Raw genomic sequence first — 24,270 nt, 5'->3', positions numbered from 1 at the left:
TATCCCATTGAGTAGGACCTTCATCATTATTGGAGGTGTCTTATTGTCGGAGCAGTGGCCATTGATCGTGTTGACCCGCTGTACATCGGTGTCCCGGGTACTGTCCCCACCGTCTTCTGATCTGCTTTCCGACCCTTCCGATTCGTATACCAGCCGAGCTGCCATTTTTCTGCACATGCGGGCCAGATGCCCTGTATAGTCGCAGTTTCTGCCAACGGCATGCTGAAATCGACACCCCCTCGATGAGTGCCTTCCCCCACAGCTCCAGAACAGACCGCTTCCATTGTTTCCAAAGGATGAGCTGCGTCTGGCTGATCTCTCTCGAGCTTCTCTCAGTTTGTAGTTGATTGCTCGCATTGTGGATTGATGAGGTGTGAACGGCCGTTCATGTGGCCCTCGATGGCTTCTGGTGCCACTACCTGCTGTTGAAGGCCTGCTCTCCTGCCTTTGTCTGTGTGTGGGGGTAGCGGCTTGTTTCACGCTGTGAACCCCTTGTTCCGATGTTTTGTTAGTTGTCGTACCCGCAGTGTAGATCAACCTCGTTTCTTCTTCTCCTGCCAAGAATGTCTGTGCGACCAGAGCTGCTGCCTCTGGGGTCAAGTTCTTGGTCTCTATGAGCTTTCGGAATATGCCTGCGTGGCCTATTCCTTCAATAAAAAAGACTCTCAGTACTTCTCTCCTTAGTTCATCGGAGAACTCACATAAACTAGCCAGCCTCCGAAGTTCCGCCACGAAGTCGGGTATGCTCTGGCCCACACGGCGTCTGTAGTTGTAGAACCTGTGTCTGGCCATGTGTAGGCTGCTCGCTGGCTTCAGATGGTCTCTTACCAGTGTGCTCAACTCTTCAAACGACTTGCTTGCTGGTTTCTCGGGTGCCAACAGATCCTTCATTAAAGCATATGTTTTCGAGCCACAGCTGGTCAAGAGATGGGCTCTTCTCTTGTCTGCCTTATCGTCGCCTAACCAGTCTTTGGTTACAAAGCTTTGCTGGAGCCTTTCTATAAAGTCCTCCCAATTGTCTCCCGCATTGTACTTTTCATCTGATCTGTTGTTCGCCATTCTGTGGATTCTGTAATCCCGTAACCCGTCGCCACTGTAAAGTCCTGTCCCCTCAGTACAGATTCACACGAGGCATGTCGTGAAGTCAAGCTCACTCTGGACCTGCACCTTTATTTCACAGCTTGCCTGAGACCTGTCCTTATATACCTGTCTGGGACAGGTATCCAGTGTCTCCTGCAAGTGCACCCCTGGTGGTAAGGTAAGCTTGTGGTTACAGGTCATCTGTACTTACAGTCATGTATAGCATGGTAAGATACAGTTATGTACAGTAGTGTGAGATACATGACACACAGAGAGAGAGAGAGAGAGAGAGATAGAGACAGGGGGAGAGTGAGAGAGAGAGAGAGAGAGAAAGAGAGATAAGGGGGCAAGAGAGAGAGAGAAGGAGAGACAGGGGGAGAGAGAGAGATGTGGGGGGAGAGAGGGAGAGAGAGACGGGAGAGAGAGAGAGAGAGACAGGGGGAGATACAGTTGGAGAGAAAGAGAGAGAGATAGAGAAAGAGAGAGAGAGAGAGAGACGGGGGTGGGGGGGAGAGAGAGAGAGAGAGAGAGAAGGGGAGTGAGAAAGACGGTGGAGAGAGAGAGAGAGAAGTGGAGAGAGAGAGAGAGATGGGGAGAGATGGAAGGGAGGGAGGAGGGGAGTGAGAGAGAGAGAGAGAGAGAGACAGGGGGAGAGAGAGAGATGGTGGAGAGAGAGAGAAGTGGAGAGAGAGAGAGATGGGGAGTGATGGAAGGGAGAGAGGAGGGGAGAGAGAAGAGAGAGAGAGATGGGGAGTGAGAGAGAGAGAGACCAGGGGTGGGAGAGAGAGAGAGAGGTGGGGAGAGACCGGGGTGAGCAGGGGGAGGCAGGGGGGGAGAGAAACAGGAGGAGTGAGAGAGAGAGAGAGAGACAGAGGGAGAGAGAGAGAGAGACGGGGAGAGAGAGAGAGACTGGGAGAAAGAGACAGGGGGAGAAACGAAGGAGATAGGGGGAGAGACAGGGGGAGATACAGTTGGAGAGAAAGAGAGAGAGATAGAGAAAGAGAGAGAGAGAGAGAGAGAGACGGGGGTGGGGGGGAGAGAGAGAGAGAGAGAGAGAAGGGGAGTGAGAAAGACGGTGGAGAGAGAGAGAGAGAAGTGGAGAGAGAGAGAGAGATGGGGAGAGATGGAAGGGAGGGAGGAGGGGAGCGAGAGAGAGAGAGAGAGAGACAGGGGGAGAGAGAGAGATGGTGGAGAGAGAGAGAAGTGGAGAGAGAGAGAGATGGGGAGTGATGGAAGGGAGAGAGGAGGGGAGAGAGAAGAGAGAGAGAGATGGGGAGTGAGAGAGAGAGAGACCAGGGGTGGGAGAGAGAGAGAGAGGTGGGGAGAGACCGGGGTGAGCGGGGGGAGGCAGGGGGGGAGAGAAACAGGAGGAGTGAGAGAGAGAGAGAGAGACAGAGGGAGAGAGAGAGAGAGACGGGGAGAGAGAGAGAGACTGGGAGAAAGAGACAGGGGGAGAAACGAAGGAGATAGGGGGAGAGAGACGGGGAAAGAGACGGAGGGGTGAGAGACAGGGGGGAGAGACAGGGGGAGAGACAGGGGGAGAGAGAGAGAGACAGATGGGAGAGACGGGGAGAGAGAGAGACAGGGGGGAGAGAGAGAGAGCGACACTGGTGGGGAGCGAGAGGGAGAGAGAGAGACACTGAGAGAGAGAGAGAGAGACAGTGGTGGTGGGAGAGAGAGATACAGGGGGAGAGAGAGAGACAGGCTGAGAGAGGGAGAGAGAGAGACTAGGGGAGCGAGGGAGACAGGGGGAGTGGGAGGGGGGGAGATTGAGACAGAGAGACAGGGGGAGAAAGAGAGAGAGACAGGGGGAGAGAAATAGGGGGAGAGAGACGGGGGAGAGAGAGTTCCCTCCCCACACAGGGGGAGAGAGAGAGAGACAGGGGGAGAGAGAGAGAGAGACTGGAGGAGAGAGAGAGAGAGAGAGAGAGAGACAGGGGAAGAGAGAGAGAGAGAGAGACAGGGGGAGAGAGAAAGAGAGAGAGAGAGACGGGGGAGAGAGAGAGAGAGAGAGAGAGGGAGAGAGAGAGAGAGAGAGACAGGGGGAGAGAGAGAGAAAGACAGGGGGAGAGAGAGAGATAGGGACAGGGGGAGAGAGAATGAGAGACGGGGGTGAGAGAGAGAGAGAAAAAGAGACAGCGGGGGAGAGAGAGACAGCGGGGGAGAGAGAGAGAGACAGGTGGGGAGAGAGAGAGAGTGATCGGGGGAGTGAGAGAGAAAGGGAGAGAGAGAGAGAGAGGAACAGGGAGAGAGAGAGAGACAGGTGGAGAAAGAGACGGGGGAGAGAGAGACGGGGGGAGAGAGACAGCAGGAGAGTGAGAAGGGGGGAGAGAGAGAGAAAGAGAGACTGAGGGAGAGACAGAGAGAGGGACAGGGGGAGAGAGACTCAGGGGGAGAGAAACAGGGAGAGAGACAAGGGGAGAGAGAGAGAGAGCCACCCCCATACAGTGGGGGAGAGTGAGACAGGGGAAGAGAGAGAGAGACAGGAGGAGAGACAGGGGGAGAGAGACTGGGGGAGAGACAGGGGGAGAGAGACATGGGGAGAGACAGGGGAAGAGAAAGTTCCCTTCCCACACAGGGGGGGGGCAGACAGCGAGAGAGACAGGGGGAGAGAGAGAGTGAGAGAGACGGGGGGTGGGGGTTGGGGAGAGACACAGTCGGAGAGACGGGGGAGAGAGAGAGAGACAGGTGGAAAGAGACAGTGGGAGAAATAGCTGGAGAGTGAGAGAGAGGGGGGAGAGACAGAGAGTGAGAGAGACAAGGGGAGAGGCAAGCGGGGGGGCAGGGGCGATGGGGACAGGGGGCGAGAGAGACAGGGGGAGAGAGAGAAAGTGACAGGGGAGAGAGACAGGGGGAGAGACGGGGCGAGAGACGGGGGGTGGGAGAGGAGAGAGAGAGAGAGAGACAGGGAGAGAGAGAGAGAGACAGGGTTAGAGACGGGGGTGGGGAGGAGGAGAGAGAGAGACAGAGGGACAGGGGGAGAGAGAGAAATACGGGGGGGAGAGAGAGAAAGAAACGGGGAGAGTTGGGGGGAGACGGGGGGGCGAGAGAGAGAGAGAGAGAGACAGAGAGACAGGGGGAGAGAGAGAGACAGGGGGAGAGAGAGAGAGTGAGATTGGGGAGGAGAGAGAGAGAGAGAGAGACTGGGGGAGAGAAAGAGAGAGACTGGGGGAGGGAGAGAGAGAGAGCAGGGGGAGAGAGAGAGACAGGGAGAGAGAGAGAGAGAGAGAGACAGGGGGAGAGAGAGAGAGTGAGACTGGGGGGGAGAGAGAGAGAGAGAGCCTAGGGGAGAGAAAGAGAGAGACTGGGGGAGGGAGAGAGAGAGAGCAGGGGGAGAGAGAGAGAGGGGGGGAGGGAGAGAGAGACAGGGGGAGAGAGAGAGAGAGACAGGGGGAGAGAGAGAGAGTGAGACTGGGGGGGAGAGAGAGAGAGAGAGCCTAGGGGAGAGAAAGAGAGAGACTGGGGGAGGGAGAGAGAGAGAGCAGGGGGAGAGAGAGAGAGGGGGGGAGAGAGAGAGAGACAGGGGGAGAGAGAGAGAGAGACAGGGAGAGAGAGAGAGAGTGAGACTGGGAGAGAGAGAGAGAGAGAGAGCAAGGGGAGAGAGAGAGACGGGGAGAGAGAGAGAGTGAGACTGGGGGAGGGAGAGAGAGAGAGCAGAGAAGAGAGATTGAGACACTGGGGGAGAGAGAGAGAGAAAGACGGGGGAGAGAGAGAGAGAGACGGGGGAGAGAGAGAGAGAGTGAGACTGGGGGAGGGAGAGAGAGAGAGCAGGGGAGAGAGAGAGAGACACTGGGGGAGAAAGAGAGAGAAAGACGGGGGAGAGAGAGAGAGAAAGGGGGGAGAGACTGGGAAAGAGAGAGAGAGACTGGGGGAGAGAGAGAAAGAGAGAGACGGGGAGAGACGGGGAGAGAGAGAGAGGCTGGGGGAGGGAGCAAGAGAGAGAGAGAGACTGAGGGGGAGAGACAGGGGTAGAGACAGGAGGAGGGATGGGGGGGAGAGACGGCATGGGGAGAGACGGGGAGAGAGATATTGAGAGAGACTAGAGGAGAGAGGGAGACAGGGGGAGAGAGATAGGGGGGGAGATACAGGGGCGGGGGGGGCAGAGAGAGAGACAAGAGGAGAGAGAGAGAGAGAGAGAGAGACAGGGTGAGAGAGACAGGAGGAGAGAGAGAGAGACAGGGGAGAGAGAGAGAGGGAGAGAGAGAGAGACAAGAGGAGTGAGAGAGAAAGAGAGAGAGACGGGGGGGAAAGAGAGAGAGAGACTGGGAGAGATAGATAGAGAGAGATAGACAGGGGGATAGAGAGAGAGAGACAGGGGGAGAGAGAGAGAGGGAGAGAGAGAGACAAGGGGAGTGAGAGAGAAAGAGAGAGAGACGGGGGGGAAAGAGAGAGAGAGACTGGGAGAGATAGATAGAGAGAGATAGACAGGGGGATAGAGAGAGAGAGACAGGGGGAGAGAGAGAGAGAGAGAGAGAGAGAGAGAGAGAGAGAGAGACGGGGGAGGGGGGAGGGACACAGTGGGAGAGAGAGGGTCGGAGAGAGAGAGAGAGAAAAAGACAGCGGGGGAGAGAGAGAGACAGCGGGGGGGAGAGGGAGATAGGGGAGAGAGAGGGAGAGAGACTGGGGGAGAGTAAGACAGGTGGAGAGAAGGGGGTTGAGGGGAGACAGTGGGAGAGAGAGAGAGACTGGGGGAGAGAGAGAGAGTGAGACTGGGGGAGAGAGAGAGAGAGAGAGAGAGAGACGGGGGAGGGGGGAAGGACAGAGTGGGAGAGAGAGGGTCGGAGAGAGAGAGAGAGAAAAAGACAGCGGGGGAGAGAGAGAGACAGCGGGGGAGAGAGAGAGTGAGAGAGAGACAGCGGGGGAGAGAGGGAGACAGTGGAGAGAGAGAGAGAGACTGGGGGAGAGTGAGACAGGTGGAGAGAAGGGGGTTGGAGGAGACAGTGGGAGAGAGAGAGTGAGACTGGGGGAGAGAGAGAGTGAGACTGGGGGAGAGAGAGAGAGAGAGCAGGGGGAGAGAGAGAGACAGGGGAGAGAGAGAGAGTGAGGCTGGGGGAGGGAGAGAGAGAGAGCAGGGGAGAGAGAGAGAGACACTGGGGGAGAGAGAGAAAGACGGGGGAGAGAGAGATAGAGACAGGGGGAGAGAGAGAGAGTGAGACTGGGGGAGAGAGAGAGAGCAGGGGGAGAGAGAGAGAGATACTGGGGGAGAAAGAGAGAGAAAGACGGGGGAGAGAGAGAGAGAATGACGGGGGAGAGACAGGGAGAGAGAGAGAGAGGCTGGGGGAGGGAGCAAGAGAGAGAGAGACTGAGGGGGAGAGACAGGGGTAGAGACAGGAGGAGCGATGGGGGGAGAGACGGCATGGGGAGAGACGGGGAGAGAGAGATTGAGAGAGACTAGAGGAGAGAGGGAGACAGGGGGAGAGAGATAGGGGGGGAGATACAGGGGCGGGGTGGGGCAGAGAGAGAGACAAGGGGAGAGAGAGAGAGAGAGAGAGACAGGGTGAGAGAGACAGGAGGAGAGAGAGAGAGAGACAGGGGGAGAGAGAGAGAGAGGGAGAGAGAGAGAGACAAGAGGAGTGAGAGAGAAAGAGAGAGAGACTGGGGGGAAAGAGAGAGAGAGAGAGACTGGGAGAGAGAGAGAGAGAGACTGGGAGAGATAGATAGAGAGAGATAGACAGGGGGATAGAGAGAGAGAGAAACAGGGGGAGAGAGAGAGAGAGAGAGAGAGACGGGGGAAGGGGGCGGGACACAGTGAGAGAGAGAGGGTCGGAGAGAGAGAGAGAGAAAAAGACAGCGGGGGAGAGAGAGAGACAGCGGGGGAGAGAGAGAGTGAGAGAGAGACAGCGGGGAAGAGAGGGAGACAGGGGAGAGAGAGAGAGAGAGAGACTAGGGGAGAGTGAGACAGGTGGAGAGAAGGGGGTTGGGGGGAGACAGTGGGAGAGAGAGAGAGAGACTGGGGGAGAGAGAGAGAGACTGGGGGAGAGAGAGAGAGAGAGACGGGGAGCGAGATGTGGTGTCCCTGCACCTTACTACAAACTCACACAAGGCATGTACTGCAGACACGGTCACTCTGTGACCTTCACTTTATTCCCAGGACCAAGGAGTGCTGACCCTGGGTGGGACCTCCCCTTTTATACCTGGAATCCCAGGTGAGGAGTGTCTCCCACAAGTTCACCCCCCTGTGGTCAGTGTGTGCATTTCTAGGGTACAGGTACAGGGTGCATGAGTTACAGTTACATGACTATGTCATTGCAAGATGGTGAAATACATGACATCACCTCCCCCCTTGAGACTTTTAGTTTCAGAGGTTAAGTCTATCGGGTGGTCGGCGCTCTCTCGTGGAGCGCTGCAGTTGTGGCTCTGGTGGCTGAGCCTCAGCACGTGTCTCTGTCACTTGAGGTGATTCCGGCCTGTCCGGGCTGGCCGCAGGGACTGTGCATGCTGAGGGCTGTCTTTGTTGTTCGTGCGCTGGCAGTGGTGTGGGTGCTATCCCATCATGCTCTTCTTCAGGTTCCTCCGTGTCTGCACTGAACCTTGTCTTTACTTGGTCCAAGTGTTTGCGGCATATCTGCCCATTGTTTAGTCTGACCACCATGACCCTGTTTCCTTCTTTGCCAATTACGCTGCCCTCAAGCCACTTGGGTCCCAAAGCATGGTTAAGAACAAATACCGGGTCCTCTATTTCTATACACCTCCCCCTTGAGCCTCGATCATGGAGATCGGTTTGGGACTGGCGCTTGCCCTCAACAATGTCTGCCAGGGCTGGGTGAATGAGGGACAGCCGCGTCTTGAGCGTGCGTTTCATGAGGAGTTCCGCTGGCGGGACTCCCGTGAGCGAGTGCGGGAGGGACCTGTAGGCCAGCAGGAGGCGCGATAGGCGGTACTGAAGGGAGGGACCCTGGATACGTAGCATGCCCTGCTTTATGACTTGGACCACCCGTTCCGCCTGACCATTGGAGGCCGGCTTGAACGGCGCTGTCCAGACGTGCTTGATCCCATTGCCCGACATAAACTCCTGGAATTCATGGCTGGTGAAACACGGGCCATTATCGCTGACCAGGATATCCGGCAAGCCCTGGGTCGCGAAAACCGTACGCAGACTCTCCACGGTGGTGGATGTCGTGCACGAGTTTAATATGATGCACTCGATCCACTTCGAGTATGCATCGACAACGATCAGGAACATTTTCACCATGAACGGGCCCAGATAGTCTATGTGAATACGTGACCATGGGCTGGTGGGCCAGGGCCACGGGCTGAGTGGGGCCTCCCTGGAGGCATTGCCCAGCTGGGCACACGTCGTGCACCTGCGAACCCAGTGTTCCAGGTCTGAGTCAATCTCCGGCCACCATACATGTGACCGGGCAATGGCCTTCATTAACACGATGCCAGGGTGCTCGCTGTGGAGTTCCCTGATGAACGCTTCCCTTCCTTTCTGGGGCATAAATACCCGGCTGCCCCATAACAGGCAGTTGGCTTGGATGGAGAGTTCATCCATCCGTCTGTGAAACGGTCTGACCTCCTCGGGGCACGCCCCATGTGCGGGCGCCCAATCCCCAGTCAGGACACATTTCTTTATCATGGATAGGAGGGGGTCCCTGTTGGTCCAGAGTTTGATCTGGTGGGCTGTGATGGGGGAGCCCGCAGTGTCAAAAGCCTCAACGGCCATGACCATCTTGGCGCTCTGCTCTGACGCCCCCTCGGTGGTGCCCAGTGGGAGCCTGCTGAGTGCGTCAGCGCAGTTTTCGGTGCCTGGCCGGTGCCGTATGGTGTAGTCATACGCAGCCAGTGTGAGGGCCCAACGCTGTATGTGAGCTGATGCATTAGCATTGACAGCCTTGCTGTCGGACAACAGGGATGTTAACGGCTTGTGGTCCGTCTCTAGCTCGAACCGTCTACCGAAGAGGTACTGGTGCATCTTTTTCACACCGTACACACACGCGAGTGCCTCCTTCTCGACTGCGCCGTATCCACGCTCTGCCTGGGAGAGCGACCTGGAGGTGTAAGCCACTGGTTGGAGTTGGCCGTCATCGTTACCCTGCAACACACACCCAACCCCGTAGGATGACGCATCGCATGTTAAAACCAGTTTTTTACAGGGGTCATACAAGGTCAACAGTTTGTTGGAACACAGCAGTTCCTCGCCTTATTGAAAGCCCGTTCTTGACAGTCCCCACAAAACCATTCACAACCTTTACGCAGGAACATGTGTAACGGCTCCAACAATGTGCTTCAGTTCGGCAGAAAGTTCCCGAAATAGTTCAAAAGTCCCAGGAATGATCACAGCTCCGACGTGTTTCCAGGCCTGGGTGCCCGGTGAATCACCTCAGTTTTTGATTCAGTGGGCCTGATCCCATGTACAGCAACCCTCCTGCCCAAAAACTCGACCTCTGGGGTCAAAAACACACACTTGGCCTTTTTCAGCCGCAAGCCTACCCGGTCCAATCGGCGTAGCATCTCCTCCAGGTTGTGGAGGTGTTCCTCGGTGTCTCGACCCATTATGGGAATGTCGTCTTGGAACACAATCGTTCCAGGGATGGACTTGAGCAAACTTTCCATGTTTCTCTGAAAGATAGCTGCTGCCGAACGAATGCCAAACGGACACCTGTTGTAGATAAATAATCCCTTGTGTGTCGTGATGGTCAGAAGCTTGGATTCTTCAGTCTGTTCCTGAGTCATGTCGGCCAAAGTGAGGTCCAGCTTCGTGAACAGCTTACCACCTGCCAGTGTGGCAAAAAGGTCCTCTGCTCTCGGGAGCGGGTATTGGTCTTGCAGCGACACTCGGTTGATGGTGGCTTTGTAGTCGCCACAAATCCTGACCGAGCCGTCTGCTTTAAACACAGGAACGATGGGACTGGCCCAGTCGCTGAATTCAACGGCCGAAATTATGCCCTCTCTGAGCCTGTCCAATTCACAATCAATATTTTTATGCATCACATACGGCACCGCTCTGGCCTTGTGGTGCACTGGTCTGGTGCCCGGAGTGATGTGTATCACTACTTTAGTGCCCTTGAACGTTCCGACACCGGGTTGAAACAGTGACCTGAATTTTTGCAGGACCTGTGAGCATGAACTTTGCTCCACGGATGAAATGACGTGCACTTCCCCCCATTTCCATTTCATCCCAGCTAGCCAACTCCTCCCCAAAAGCACGGAGCCATTTCCCGGAACGACCCAGAGTGGCAGCCGGGTCTTTGATCCATTATATGTTACCACCAAGTTTGCACTGCCCAGCACTGGGATGATCTCTTTGGTGTAAGTCCGTAGCTGCGTCTCAATGCGTTCCAGTTTGGGCCTGCTAGCTCTGTGTGGCCATAGTCTCTTAAATTGTTGGGCACTCATGAGTGACTGGCTAGCTCCCGTATGCAGCTCCATGTGCACCGGGATGCCATTCAGTAAGACTTTCATCATCATGGGTGGCGTTTAATGTATGAGCTGTGGACGTCAGCCACGTGAACCCGCTGAACTTCAGCATCCATGGCTTTACCCCAGGCATCATCCTGCATTGCAGATCCCTCGTCTGGTTCCTCTGTCTCACAGATTAGCCTCGCTACTGTCTTTTTGCACATCCTGGCCAAGTGTCCACTGATATTACAAATCCTACAGGTATATTGCTGGAATCTGCAGCTTCTTGCAGTGTGTCTATCCCCCACATCTCCAGCATGAGCTGAGATTGAGATTGCGGTTAACAAAGGGACTATTACCCAGCATTCCCCTCTGATTGCCCATTTGGCTGTTTCTAAGCACTCTGATGGTGGGTGTTAATGGTCCTATCGCGGGACGCATTGTTCCTCGAGATGGCGTGAATTGCCAATCCCCTCTCCATTGTCCTTGTTGCAGGCCCACCCTAGAGCCTGTTGCTGCCTGGGTGGTTTCGAAATGCCCTTGCCTGCCTGCGGGGTCCCGAGCAGTTTTCACCATGTTAACTCCCTGGTCCATCGCCACGTTGGGACCAGGGTTGCGTGCGTAAATTTGCTTGGTCTCCTCTTCCCCTGCCATAAAGGTCTGAGCTTTCAACGCCGCCCCTTCTAAAGTCAAGTGCTTGGTCTCTATGAGCTTCCTGGAAATGCTGGCATGATTAATGCCCTCGATGGCAAAAGTCCCTTAATATCTCCCCCTGCAGGCATCAGAGAACTTACAGAAACTGGCCAAGCACTGCAGGTCCGCCACGAAGTCCGAGATGTTTTGTCCCTCCCGGTGCCGGTGAGAGTAGAACCGGTGTAGGCCATGTGTACACTACTTGCCGGCTTGAGATGCTCACTGATCAGTTGGCTGAGCTCTTCAAAAGACTTGTCCGCCGGCTTTTGGGGTGCGAGCAGGTCTTTCATCAGCGCATACGTCTGTGGTCCACAGCTGGTCAGTAGGTGCATACGTCTGTGGACCACAGCTGGTCAGTAGATGCATACGTCTGTGGACCACAGCTGGTCAGTAGATGCATATATCTGTGGACCACAGCTGGTCAGTAGATGCATACGTCTGTGGACCACAGCTGGTCAGTAGATGCATACGTCTGTGGACCACAGCTGGTCAGTAGATGCATACGTCTGTGGACCACAGCTGGTCAGTAGGTGCATACGTCTGTGGACCACAGCTGGTCAGTAGATGCATACGTCTGTGGACCACAGCTGGTCAGTAGATGCATACGTCTGTGAACCACAGCTGGTCAGTAGATGCATACGTCTGTGGACCACAGCTGGTCAGTAGATGCATACGTCTGTGGACCACAGCTGGTCAGTAGATGCACCCTCCGCTTGTCAGCCGCTGTCTCTTCCAGCCAGTCCTTTGTGACAAAGCTCTGCTGGAGTCTTTCCACAAAGTCATCCCAGTCCTCACCCACACAGTAACGTTCCTCTGTGCCACCGGTGGCCATCCTCGTGGTTCGGTGATTCCCGTTTCTCGTCCCCAAATGTAGTGTCTCTGCACCTTACTACAAACTCACACGAGGCATGGATATATCAGACACGGTCACTCTGTGACCTTCACCTTTATTGGCAGGACTAAGGAGTACTGACCCTGGGTGGGACCTGCCCTTTTATACCTGGAAACCCAGGTGAGGAGTGTCTCCCGCAAGTTGACCCCCTGTGGTCAGGGTGTGCATTTCTAGGGTACAGGTACAGTGTGCATGAGTTACAGTTACATGACCAAATCATTACAAGATGGTTAAATACATGACACAGGGGACTTGTACGCCTTTAGTCCCATTATTTTACTGAGTACTACTTCATTAGCGATAGTGATTGTATGAAGTTCCAACCTCCCTACAGCCCCTTGCTTATCCACTATTGGGGTGTTTCAGTGGCTTCTACAGTGAAGACGGATACAATATATTTGTTCAATGTCTCGACCATTCCCCAGTCTCATCCTCCAGGGGAGGAACATTTACTTTAGCCACTGTTTTCCTTGTTATGTACCTGTAGAAACTCTTACTGTGTTTTTATATTTCGTGCTTGTTTCCTTTCATACTCTATCTTCCCTCTCTTTGTCAATTTTGTATTTGTTCTTTGCTGGCTTTTAAACGTTTCCCAATCCTCTGGTCTCCCACTGATCTTGGCCCATTGCAGGCCCTTGTTTTCAATGTGATGCCGACCCTTATTTCCTCAGTTAGGCACGGATGGTTATCCGTTCTCTTACAGTCTTTCCATCTCATTGGGATATATTTTAGTTGCGAGTTAAGAAATATCTCCTTAAATGTCTGCCACTGATCATCAACCGTCCCGTACTTTAATCTATTTTCCCAGTCCACTTTAGCCAACTCTGCCCCCATACCTTTGTTTTCTCAATAATTTAAGCTTAGGACACTGGTTTGAGAACTAACTTACTCACCGCCCAACAGAATTTCAAATTGAACCATGTTATGGTCATTCATTTCACTGCACCAGATCTAAGATAGCCTGCTCGCTGGTTGGATCTGCAACATGCTGTTCAAGGAAACCATCCAGGATACACTCTATGAACTCTTCCTCGGGGCTACGCTGGCCAATTTGCTTTGTCCAATCAATATGTAGGTTAAAATCGCCCAGGATTCTTTCGGTGCATTTATTACAAGCCTCCATCTGCCATGATCTTGCATGGCAGAGCAGGCTCGAGGGGCTCAATGGACTAATCGTGCTCCTATTTACTGCAAAAGCTTCCACAGATATGTGAAGAGAAAACGATTAGTGAAGACAGACGTAGGTCTCTTGCAGTCAGATTCAGGCACTGATGGAAAGCCTGGCCGACAGGAGCTGCCATCGTACCTGGTGTTGGACCTCCTCCTTACCATGCTGGGTTGTGGGGATTGGTGCAGGGCCGGGCCGAGTGGCTCCCCCTAGCCACTCACTCACTGCTTTGGTGAACAAATCTCTATCTGCTGCTGACCTCGACTCTCGCTGTAACTCACCTGGCCTCACTTCTGGGAAGGGGAAGGTCAGTGACATCAACCAGCCAATGGGAATAGATCCTGCCGCCAGCTTTGTGCTGGGTACCAGAGCTGTATATGCTGTGCCGAGCGCGAGTGAGAACATCCATATGTGAGGCAGGGAGTGGTCCTGAGGAACACTATCCCATTGTCTAGGCAACGGATGTTGCCACCTTAGTGCAGGCGGGAGACCAGCTACTTTAGGTGGTACTTTAGGGGGTGCCATCCTTTTGCAGGTCACTGCTGACCTTGCAGAGGATCCTGACAGATTGTCACTCCCCGCCCAGGGAGCCCTGTGTAGACAGTGTGTGAGTGAGTGTGATAATATTCACCATGAGGGAGAGTGGCTCGGACACAATGGGCCTTAAATTCCGGCCTCACCAGGTCAGGCCCAAGTGTACATGCCCCGGAAACCGGCTTTTCCGATCTGTCAAAGATTTCTCCATATGGATTCTCCAAATCCCGGGGAGAAGACCATTTGTGTGGGTGAGATTGGGTCATTTGCCCAAATCATGCCCAGAGAATGTCCTTCAAACTCTTAAACCAGGTAAAAGCAGGTCGATACATTACTTTTACCAGTGTAAGAGTTCGAAAACATATCAAAAATAAACTTAAATACATATTTTTACAGTAAAAACCCTTTCCACCAAGGATCATTTATTTTAAACCTTATTGAAACATGTTAAAAAAATTCCAAAACATTTTTTTAACAAAACATTTAATTGACTTTAATTTCAATTAATTTTAAATATGTGATGTGTTTTTAATTTATTCTGTTGCTTTTCAATATTGAGGTGTTTATTCACATTGATAATATTGGGAACTCTGAAAAAGCGAGTTGCCATTATTATCACTGAGAATACTGCAGCGTGATTGGTGCTTCAGGCCCATGTGACTCCAGCTTTACTGTACGTATGGGGAAGGCCATTTCCCTAACGCTACACATGGAATGAAGGTCTCGGATGGGAATCGAAGGTTTACGTAAAATATCCTCCGGTCGGAGGCATTTGTCCGAAGGAAGCCCCCAACCGGGATTTCCCCCCCATTATCTGGTGGCATTGAGTTCTGAGGCTGTAAAGTCTCTGCTGCTTCTTATCGTTTAATGCATTTTACAATTACAACAAAGGGATATTTCAGCACATTCTTCCACTGCTCCCGGAACTTAGTCTGTGTCACGGCGTAAATCCCAGTGTTTGTACAGCAACTCAGCTGCTGCAGCATGTAACCCAGTTCAGTTACTAACGCAGGTATAAATACAAGATGTGAAATCCAAACAAGCCGGTTTGCCACAAGAACCACCATATACATTGCCCATAGCAGGATGAAATTCCCCGAGATAACAAACAATAAAATCATGGATTTTCTGCGACTCTCCATCTCGGGGTCTCTGGGACTCTCCCCACTGCTGTGACCCCGGAGTCTCCTGCGAGCTCTGCTGGCCAGTAAAATGTGTCTGACAGTGAGAGCATTGAGCAGCAGGATCAGAATAAATGGGACACACGGGGTTAGAATATAATGAAGTAGTTCGAATACTGCCCAGCCCAGTGATGCATAATTAGTGTAACAAAACCAGGGGTTGTTACCAAGCACATACCAACCTGTGAACATAAAATACCAGGGTATGTTCTTTAAACAGCTCAGCACAGTCACTGTTCCCAGAACCACAGCCGCCGTTCTCTCGGTGCAATATTTAGTTTTCAGCTTCTGGCAACAAATGGCCACAAATCGATCGAAGGTGAAAGTGATGGTGAACCAGACAGAACAGTCTGTGGCTGCATAGAGCAGGACGGCGTGGATATTACACAGGGGGATGGAATACACGAAAATAAACTGTTCCTCATAACGAATCGGAATGTGCCTCAGTATCAGATCCAGGATCACGACCAGTAGATCCGTTGTTGCCATGGCCACCAGGTAACGAGTGACACATTTGGAGAGTCCACACTTTCCCCGGGACAGGATCATTATCGTCACTAAGTTCACTGTGAGGAAAGGAAATAACCAGTTAAATTAAACATCAGGCTGGGAGCAAGAGCAGAAGATTGATGGGATTCGGTCTGCAATCTGCAAATCATTAGTGACATGAAATGATATAATCTAATTCTCGTACCTGAGGAAATGAATGCAGGGTTTATTGCAAAAATAATAAGGAATCAATAAATGAAATGGGGATAAAGACAACATGAAATGAACAGATGTTTGATCAATGAGACATTAAATGATAGATCTACCTTTAGCTCAGCAGGCAACAACACTGCCCAAGGTAACAGGGACACACGGGTCAAGAACCTCTCAGGAAGCCTTCGTGTCCCGGGATCAGTCAGCACCGAGAGCGGTGAGATTCACTTCTGTGCCGCTGTGTTGGTGGGAGAGGGCGGTGATAGGGGGAGAGGGAGGGAGACCCTCATTGTATTCTTGCTCCTGCTGAGGATATGGATTCTAATTCGAACTGAAAGTGAGTGTAACAGAAATAAACATCGACTGCAATTGTGGCGTGCAATAATTACAGGTGGTTCTACTTAAAATGTATGAAGCTAATATGACGATGTTAGGTTATTAAATACAAATGTACAGCAGTTAGAAAGATAACTGGGCTGCAGGAAGTGTATTGAACAATGAGCTTTACACCTTTTTGTTGAAATTGTCGCTCATTGAAAGAAAGAATTTCCGAATAACATGGCAAAGAATGGACTCTGAATAAAATAAATGGTTATCATTGACCAGGGAATGTCCAACTAAATGCTTTGTTTTAGCATCGAATTCGGACGACTTATTCCACAGGTAAAGTGCTGCCCAATGTTTCTGTAAAGTATCTGAACACAAATGGATATGAGTTATTCTTGTTTTCTTTCACATGCTGGTTTCCAACTTGTGCATCGTATATTAGATGGAAAAATATCAAAGGATTGTTTGATCATTAATACTTCAGTTACAATCAGCTGACATTCTTTATGCTGAATGAAAGCAGGGTACAATAGAGAATTACTCCGATTCTCACTGAGAGACCCACTGAGCTGTGGCAGACATACATGAGAGGCAATTGTAAACTCAAAACAAAGATTGCAAATAAATGTCTGGAAATCTGACTGAATGAGCATTTAGTGAGAATGAAAATGACCCGGATAAATCTGTTCCAACCATCAGAAGCAGTGGCAGTAATGCAGAACTGGAGAATGTGGAACATGAGGCACTGGCTGGAACTGAATGATTCGAAACATAGAAACATAGAAAATAGGAGAAACATAGAAAATAGGAGATATTTCAGTGATTTAAGAAGGTGTGTATGATCTGTCAGGATTTGTTCTTCGCACTGTGTGTAAGTAAACATGGCGAGCATTCGGTGAACACAACAGTAAAATACTGTGGATGATGAACGTCTGAAATAAAAATAGAAAATCCGAGAGATAATCAACAGGTCAGGCAGCATCAGAGGAGAGAGAAACACAGTGACCGCTTCAGGTCAATCACCTGTCGTCATTTGGTGGCAAGTTCCCGAAACTTAGAAAACCTGCTTCTGATCTGATACAAATGTGCAGTGCAGCGAGGATTCTCAAATTCAGGAAATAAAGTGTCTCTTCCAATATCTTTGCTTGAGTTCAATACAGAACATTTGAATCTTGATGGAGCAATATCATTTAAAGAATCAATAGCCGACAGCACGGTGAGGTACCAGATACACTAACAGCGAGGTACCAGATACACTAACAGCGAGGTACCAGATACACTAACAGCGAGGTACCAGATACATTAACAGCGAGGTACCAGATACATTAACAGTGAGGTACCAGATACACGAACAGTGAGGTACCAGATACACTAACAGTGAGGTACCAGATACACTAACAGGGAGGTACCAGATACACGAACAGTGAGGTACCAGATACACTAACAGTGAGGTACCAGATACACTAACAGTGAGGTACCAGATACACTAACATTGAGGTACCAGATACACTAACAGTGAGGTACCAGATACACTAACACTGAGGTACCAGATACACTTACAGCGAAGTAACATATACACTAACAGCGAGGTACCAGATACACTAACAGCGAGGTACCAGATACACTAACAGTGAGGTACCAGATACACTAACAGCGAGGTACCAGATACATTAACAGCGAGGTACCAGATACACTTACAGCGAGGTACCAGATACAGTAACAGTGAGGTACCAGATACACTAACAGCGAGGTACCAGATACACTAACAGCGAGGTACCAGATACACTAACAGTGAGGTACCAGATACACTAACAGTGAGGTACCAGTTACACTAACAGTGAGGTACCAGATACACTAACAGCGAGGTACCAGATACACTAACAGCGAGGTACCAGATACACTAACAGTGAGGTACCAGATACACTAACAGTGAGGTACCAGATACACTAACAGTGAGGTACCAGATACACTAACAGCGAGGTACCAGATACACTAACAGTGAGGTACCAGATACACTAACAGTGAGGTACCAGATACACGAACAGTGAGGTACCAGATACACTAACAGCGAGGTACCAGATACACTAACAGCGAGGTACCAGATACACTAACAGTGAGGTACCAGATACACGAACAGTGAGGTACCAGATACACTAACAGCGAGGTACCAGATACACTAACAGTGAGGTACCAGATACACTAACAGTGAGGTACCAGTTACACTAACAGTGAGGTACCAGATACACTAACAGCGAGGTACCAGATACACTAACAGTGAGGTACCAGATACACGAACAGTGAGGTACCAGATACACTAACAGCGAGGTACCAGATACACTAACAGCGAGGTACCAGATGCACTAACAGCGAGGTACCAGATGCACTAACAGCGAGGTACCAGATACACTAACAGCGAGGTACCAGATACACTAACAGTGAGGTACCAGATACACTAACAGTGAGGTACCAGATACACTAACAGTGAGGTACCAGATACACTAACAGTGAGGTACCAGATACACTAACAGTGAGGTACCAGATACACTAACAGTGAGGTACCAGATACACTAATAGTGAGGTACCAGATACACTAACAGCGAGGTACCAGATACACTAACAGCGAGGTACTAGATACACTAACAGCGAGGTACCAGATACACTAACAGCGAGGTACCAAATACACTAACAGTGAGGTACCAGATACACTAACAGTGAGGTACCAGATACACTAACAGTGAGGTACCAGATACACTAACAGTGAGGTACCAGATACACTAGCAGTGAGGTACCAGATACACTAACAGCGAGGTACCAGATACACTAACAGCGAGGTACCAGATACACTAACAGTGAGGTACCAGATACACTAACAGCGAGGTACCAAATACACTAACAGTGAGGTACCAGATACACTAACAGTGACGTACCAGATAAACTAACAGAGAGGTACCAGATACACTAACAGCGAGGTACCAGATACACTAACAGCGAGGTACCAGATACACTAACAGTGAGGTACCAGATACACTAACAGCGAGGTACCAGATACACTAACAGCGAGGTACCAGATACACTAACAGTGAGGTACCAGATACACTAACAGCGAGGTACCAGATACACTAACAGCGAGGTACCAGATACACTAACCGTGAGGTACCAGATACACTAACAGTGAGGTACCAAATACACTAACAGTGAGGTACCAGATACACTAACCGTGAGGTACCAGATACACTAACCGTGAGGTACCAGATACACTAACAGTGAGGTACCAGGGACACTAACAGTGAGGTACCAGGGACACTAACAGTGAGGTACCAGATACACTAACAGTGAGGTACCAGATACACTTACAGCGAGGTACCAGATACACTTACAGCGAGGTACCAGATACACTAACAGTGAGGTACCAGATACACTAACAATGAGGTACGAGATACACTAACAGCGAGGTACCAGATACACTAACAGCAGTGAGGATGTCCCATTATTTTTAAACAACAACACGTGCATAAACAAAATGCAATAGAATACCATTAATAACTGATTATCCCTTGGTACAGAGCAAGAATGATATTACAGTGAAACATGATTTATATATTTAATAATTGAACATAGATACTTACTCGGAACACCAAAAGCAGCGAGTAGAGGATAGTAAATATGTTGTATGTCGATCAATAATTTTCTTATCATGCCTTCTAGAGCCCATCTATCAAACATGGCTAGAAATTCATCAGACATGGGAGGCGCTGGTGGGATGCGAGACACAACCATGACTTCCCTTCTGTGACTCACTTCTGGTATCTGTGCTGGAGGAGACCTGTTGATTGTGTGAGGTGAAACATTGAAGGGAGCTCCTTACATTGAGCAGAGGGAAATCCCAGATGACATCATTAGGCATCACTGTAACTGACATTAATCACAGACATTGAACAAACAGACTCATTGAACCAATGTCATCACAAAATTTCACTGCAACTTAATCCAGCTCACCGTATTGTACACAGTTTTAAATTAAAAGTGAGATAATGTGCGATTTTTTATACACCTATAAAATACCGAGGACAAAGATAACATAGTTTATATTCCTGTCTTGAATTAAAATTGAGAACAAAAGATGCGAAAGTGACAGAAACAAAGGAGGGATAAAAGATGAAAAGTCAGATTGCAGCAACCTTGTTCTCTGATGCATTGGATCCCAGGCCAGCAGGGTCAAAACATTCCCAATCAATAAATGTTCCCAAACGGCAGTATCTGAGCGATGGTCGCTGTAATGGATCAATCGGATTCGCGTACGTGACACAACTCCAGCCTCAATCCAGGAATTCCATTCCAAGCCCTCTAGATTACAGTCCTTCCACTTCAGTCCAGGAATTCCATTCCAAGCCCTCTAGATTACAGTCCTTCCACTTCAGTCCAGGAATTCCATTCCAAGCCCTCTAGATTATAGTCCTTCCACTTCAGTCCAGGAATTCCATTCCAAGCCTTCTAGATTACAGTCCTTCCACTTCAGTCCAGGAATTCCATTCCAAGCCCTCTAGATTACAGTCCTTCCACTTCAGTCCAGGAATTCCATTCCAAGCCCTCTAGATTACAGTCCTTCCACTTCAGTCCAGGAATTCCATTCCTAGGCCCTCTAGATTACAGTCCTTCCATTTCAGTCCAGGAATTCCATTCCAAGCCCTCTAGATTACAGTCCTTCCACTTCAGTCCAGGAATTCCATTCCTAGCCCTCTAGATTACAGTCCTTCCACTTCAGTCCAGGAATTCCATTCCCGGGACGGTCTATATTATCTGACACTCGAACAGGAACAACAGGTTATTTGTAAAGAATGACCTTACCCAGTCAAGCATCTCCTTTATCGAGGGGAGGAATAATAAAAGAAGCAAAGGTTTGATCCCAAGGAACCAAAGGAAATTGCTTAAATATTAACCATTGAGATAAGTACTCTGTAAATATCTCAAAACACCATGAAATGCTCTCGAAACATTGAAGTCTTGTATAATCATAATCTTATTCAGAGATCCATCCCTAGCAGTCAACATTGTGGATTCTCCCAACACCATCCCAGTGTTGGTCCACTTCCTCCAGCAGCACAGCCCCAGTGGAGTTGGGGCACATTTGTGTAACAGTCGGAAAGGATTGGCTCTGAGATTCCTAACATTGACTCTCGATCATATGAGTTCTTGTGGAATTAGGTCAAACAGTTAGTACAGGGAAAGCACATGCTGTTTACCAGATATCGCCCGCCCTCAGTTGAGGAACCCTCCATGTTGAACAACACTTGGAAGGAGCATTGAGAGTAACAACGTCAGAGAATGTACCCTGAGTTGGAGATTTCAATGTCCATCACCAAGAGTGGCTCGGTAGATCCACTACTGACAGAGCCAGCCGAGTCATGAAGGACAAAGCTGCCAGACTGGGCATGTGGCAAATGGTGAGAGAACCAACACCATGGAAACAGACCTGAACTCGTCCTCCCCAATCTACCTCTCACAGACATTACTGGTAGCAGTGACCACAACACAGTCAATGTGGGGACAAAGTTCTGTCTTCACACGAACAACACCCTCCATCGTGCTGTGTGGCATTACCACTGTGATCAATGGGATAGAGACATAGAAACATAGAAAATAGGTGCAGGTGTAGGCATTCGGCCCTTCGAGCCTGCACTACCATTCAATAAGATCATGGCTGATCATTCCCTCAGTACCCCTTTCCTGCTTTCTCTCCATACCCCTTGATCCCTTTAGCCATAAGGGCCATACCTAACTCCCTCTTGAATATATCTAACGAACTGGCATCAACAACTTTCTGCGGAAGAGAATTCCACAGGTTAACAACTCTCTGAGTGAAGCAGTTTCTCCTCACCTCAGTCCTAAATGGCCTACCCCTTATCCTTAAACTGTTGTCCCCTGGTTCTGGACTTCCCCAACATCGGGAACATTCATCCTGCATCTAACCTGTCCCGTCCCGTCAGAATTTTATATGTTTCTATGAGATCCCCTCTCATCTTTCTAAACTTCAGTGAATACAAACCCAGTCGATCCAGTCTCTCCTCATATGTCAGTCCTGCCATCCCAGGAATCAGTCTGGTGAACCTTCGCTGTATTCCCTCAATAGCAAAAACATCCTTCCTCAGATGAGGAGACCAAAACTGAACACAATATTCCAGGTGAGGCCTCACCAAGGCCCTGTACAACTGCAGTAAGACCTCCCTGCTCCTATATTCAAATCCCCTCGCTATGAAGGCCAACATACCATTTGCCTTCTTCACCGCCTGCTGTACCTGCATGCCAACTTTCAATGACTCATGTACCATGACACTCAGGTCTCGTTGCACCTCTCCATTTCCTAATTTGCTGCCATTCAGATAATATTCTGCCTTCATGTTTTTGCCAGCAAAGTGGATAGCCTCACATTTATCCACATTATACTGCATCTGCCATGCATTTGCCTACTCACCTAACCTGTCCAAGTCACCCTGCAGCCTCTTAGCGTCCCCCTCACAGCTCACACCGCCACCCAGCTTCATGTTATCTGCAAACTTGGAGATATTACACTCAATTCCTTCATCTAAATCATTGATGTAGATTCAGCACAGAAATAGCCGTTTAAAAGTGGGCATCCATGATGCACCATCAGCAGGAGAGGACAATCTGTAAACTCATGGCCCAGAATACCCCTCACACTCCCATTGCTATCAGAGACTACACAGGGGGAATCACAGAGTGGGTCAGTACTTACAGAGACTACACAGGGGGAGTCACAGACTGGGTCAGTACTTACAGAGGCTACACAGGGGGGAATCACAGAGTGGGTCAGTACTTACAGAGACTACACAGGGGGAGTCACAGAGAGGGTCAGTACTTAGAGACTACACAGAGGGAATCACAGAGTGGGTCAGCACTTCGAGACTACACAGGGAGAGTCAGAGTGGGTCAGTACTTACAGAGACGACACAGGAATCACAGAGTGGGTCAGTACTTACAGAGACTACACAGGGGGAATCACAGAGTGGGTCAGTACTTACAGAGACTACACAGGGGAATCACAGAGTGGGTCAGTACTGACAGAGACTACACAGGGGGGAATCACAGAGTGGGTCAGTACTTACAGAGACTACACAGGGGGAGTCACAGAGAGGGTCAGTACTTAGAGACTACACAGAGGGAATCACAGAGTGGGTCAGCACTTCGAGACTACACAGGGAGAGTCAGAGTGGGTCAGTACTTACAGAGACGACACAGGAATCACAGAGTGGGTCAGTACTGACAGAGACTACACAGGGGGAATCACAGAGTGGGTCAGTACTTACAGAGACTACACAGGGGGAATCACAGAGTGGGTCAGTACTTACAGAGACGACATAGGGGGAATCACAGAGTGGGTCAGTACTTACAGAGACTACACAGGGGGAATCACAGAGTGGGTCTGTACTTACAGGGAGTAAACAGGGAGTCACCGAGTGGGTCTGTACTTACAGCGAGTAAACAGGGAGTCACAGAGTGGGTCTGTACTTACAGAGACTACACAGGCGGAGTCACAGATTGGGTCAATACTTACAGAGACGACACAGGGGGAATCACAGAGTGGGTCAGTACTTAAAGAGACTACTCAGCGAGAGTCACACAGTGGGTCAGTACTTACAGGGAGTAAACAGGGAGTTACAGAGTGTGTCTGTACTTACAGCGAGTACAAAGGGGTCACATAAGAACATAACATCAGAATTAGGAACAGGAGTAGGCCATCTAGCCCCTTGAGCCTGCTCCGCCATTCAACAAGATCATGGCTGATCTGGCCGTGGACTCAGCACCACTTACCCGCCCTCTCTCGGTAACCCTTAATTCCCTTATTGGTTAAAAATCTATCTATCTGTGATTTGAATACATTCAATGAGCTAGCCTCAACTGCTTCCTTGGGCAGAGAATTCCACAGATTCACAACCCTCTGGGAGAAGAAATTCCTTCTCAACTCGGTTTTAAATTGGCTCCCCTGTATTTTGAGGCTGTGCCCCCTAGTTCTAGTCTCCCCGACCAGTAGAAACAACCTCTCTGCCTCTATCTTGTCTATCCCTTTTATTATTTTAAATGTTTCGAAAAGATCACCCCTCATCCTTCTGAACTCCAACGAGTAAAGACCCAGTCTACTCAATCTATCATCATAAGGTAACCCCCTCATCTCCGGAATCAGCCTCGTGAATTGTCTCTGTACCCCCTCCAAAGCCAGTATATCCTTCCTTAAGTAAGGTGACCAAAACTGCATGCAGTACTCCAGGTGCGACCTCACCAATACCCTATACAGTTGCAGCAGGACCTCCCTGCTTTTGTACTCCATCCCTCTCGCA

At 50.2% G+C, this 24,270-nt stretch overlaps 1 protein-coding gene across 1 annotated transcript in view; it reads right to left on the bottom strand.

Annotated features, from left to right (window-relative positions):
- The window catches only part of LOC139253948 (probable G-protein coupled receptor 139), a 32,600-nt gene extending 12,981 nt beyond the window's left edge, over positions 1-19,619 (bottom strand). The window contains exons 1-2 of the mRNA XM_070873605.1: positions 19,546-19,619; positions 14,581-15,456 (exon numbers count right to left, since the gene is read on the bottom strand). Of these exons, the coding sequence (XP_070729706.1) occupies positions 14,581-15,456; positions 19,546-19,615 (946 nt within the window). The 5' untranslated portion in view covers positions 19,616-19,619. The remainder of the gene's footprint in view (positions 1-14,580; positions 15,457-19,545) is intronic.
- Between the last annotated feature and the right edge of the window lie 4,651 nt (positions 19,620-24,270).

This window comes from Pristiophorus japonicus, unplaced genomic scaffold (genome assembly GCF_044704955.1).
Source record: "Pristiophorus japonicus isolate sPriJap1 unplaced genomic scaffold, sPriJap1.hap1 HAP1_SCAFFOLD_520, whole genome shotgun sequence".
In the NCBI taxonomy this organism is placed as follows: Eukaryota; Metazoa; Chordata; class Chondrichthyes; family Pristiophoridae; genus Pristiophorus; species Pristiophorus japonicus.
The sequence above is the reverse complement of the archived record's forward strand: the minus strand, read 5'-3'. Positions and strand labels throughout refer to the sequence as shown.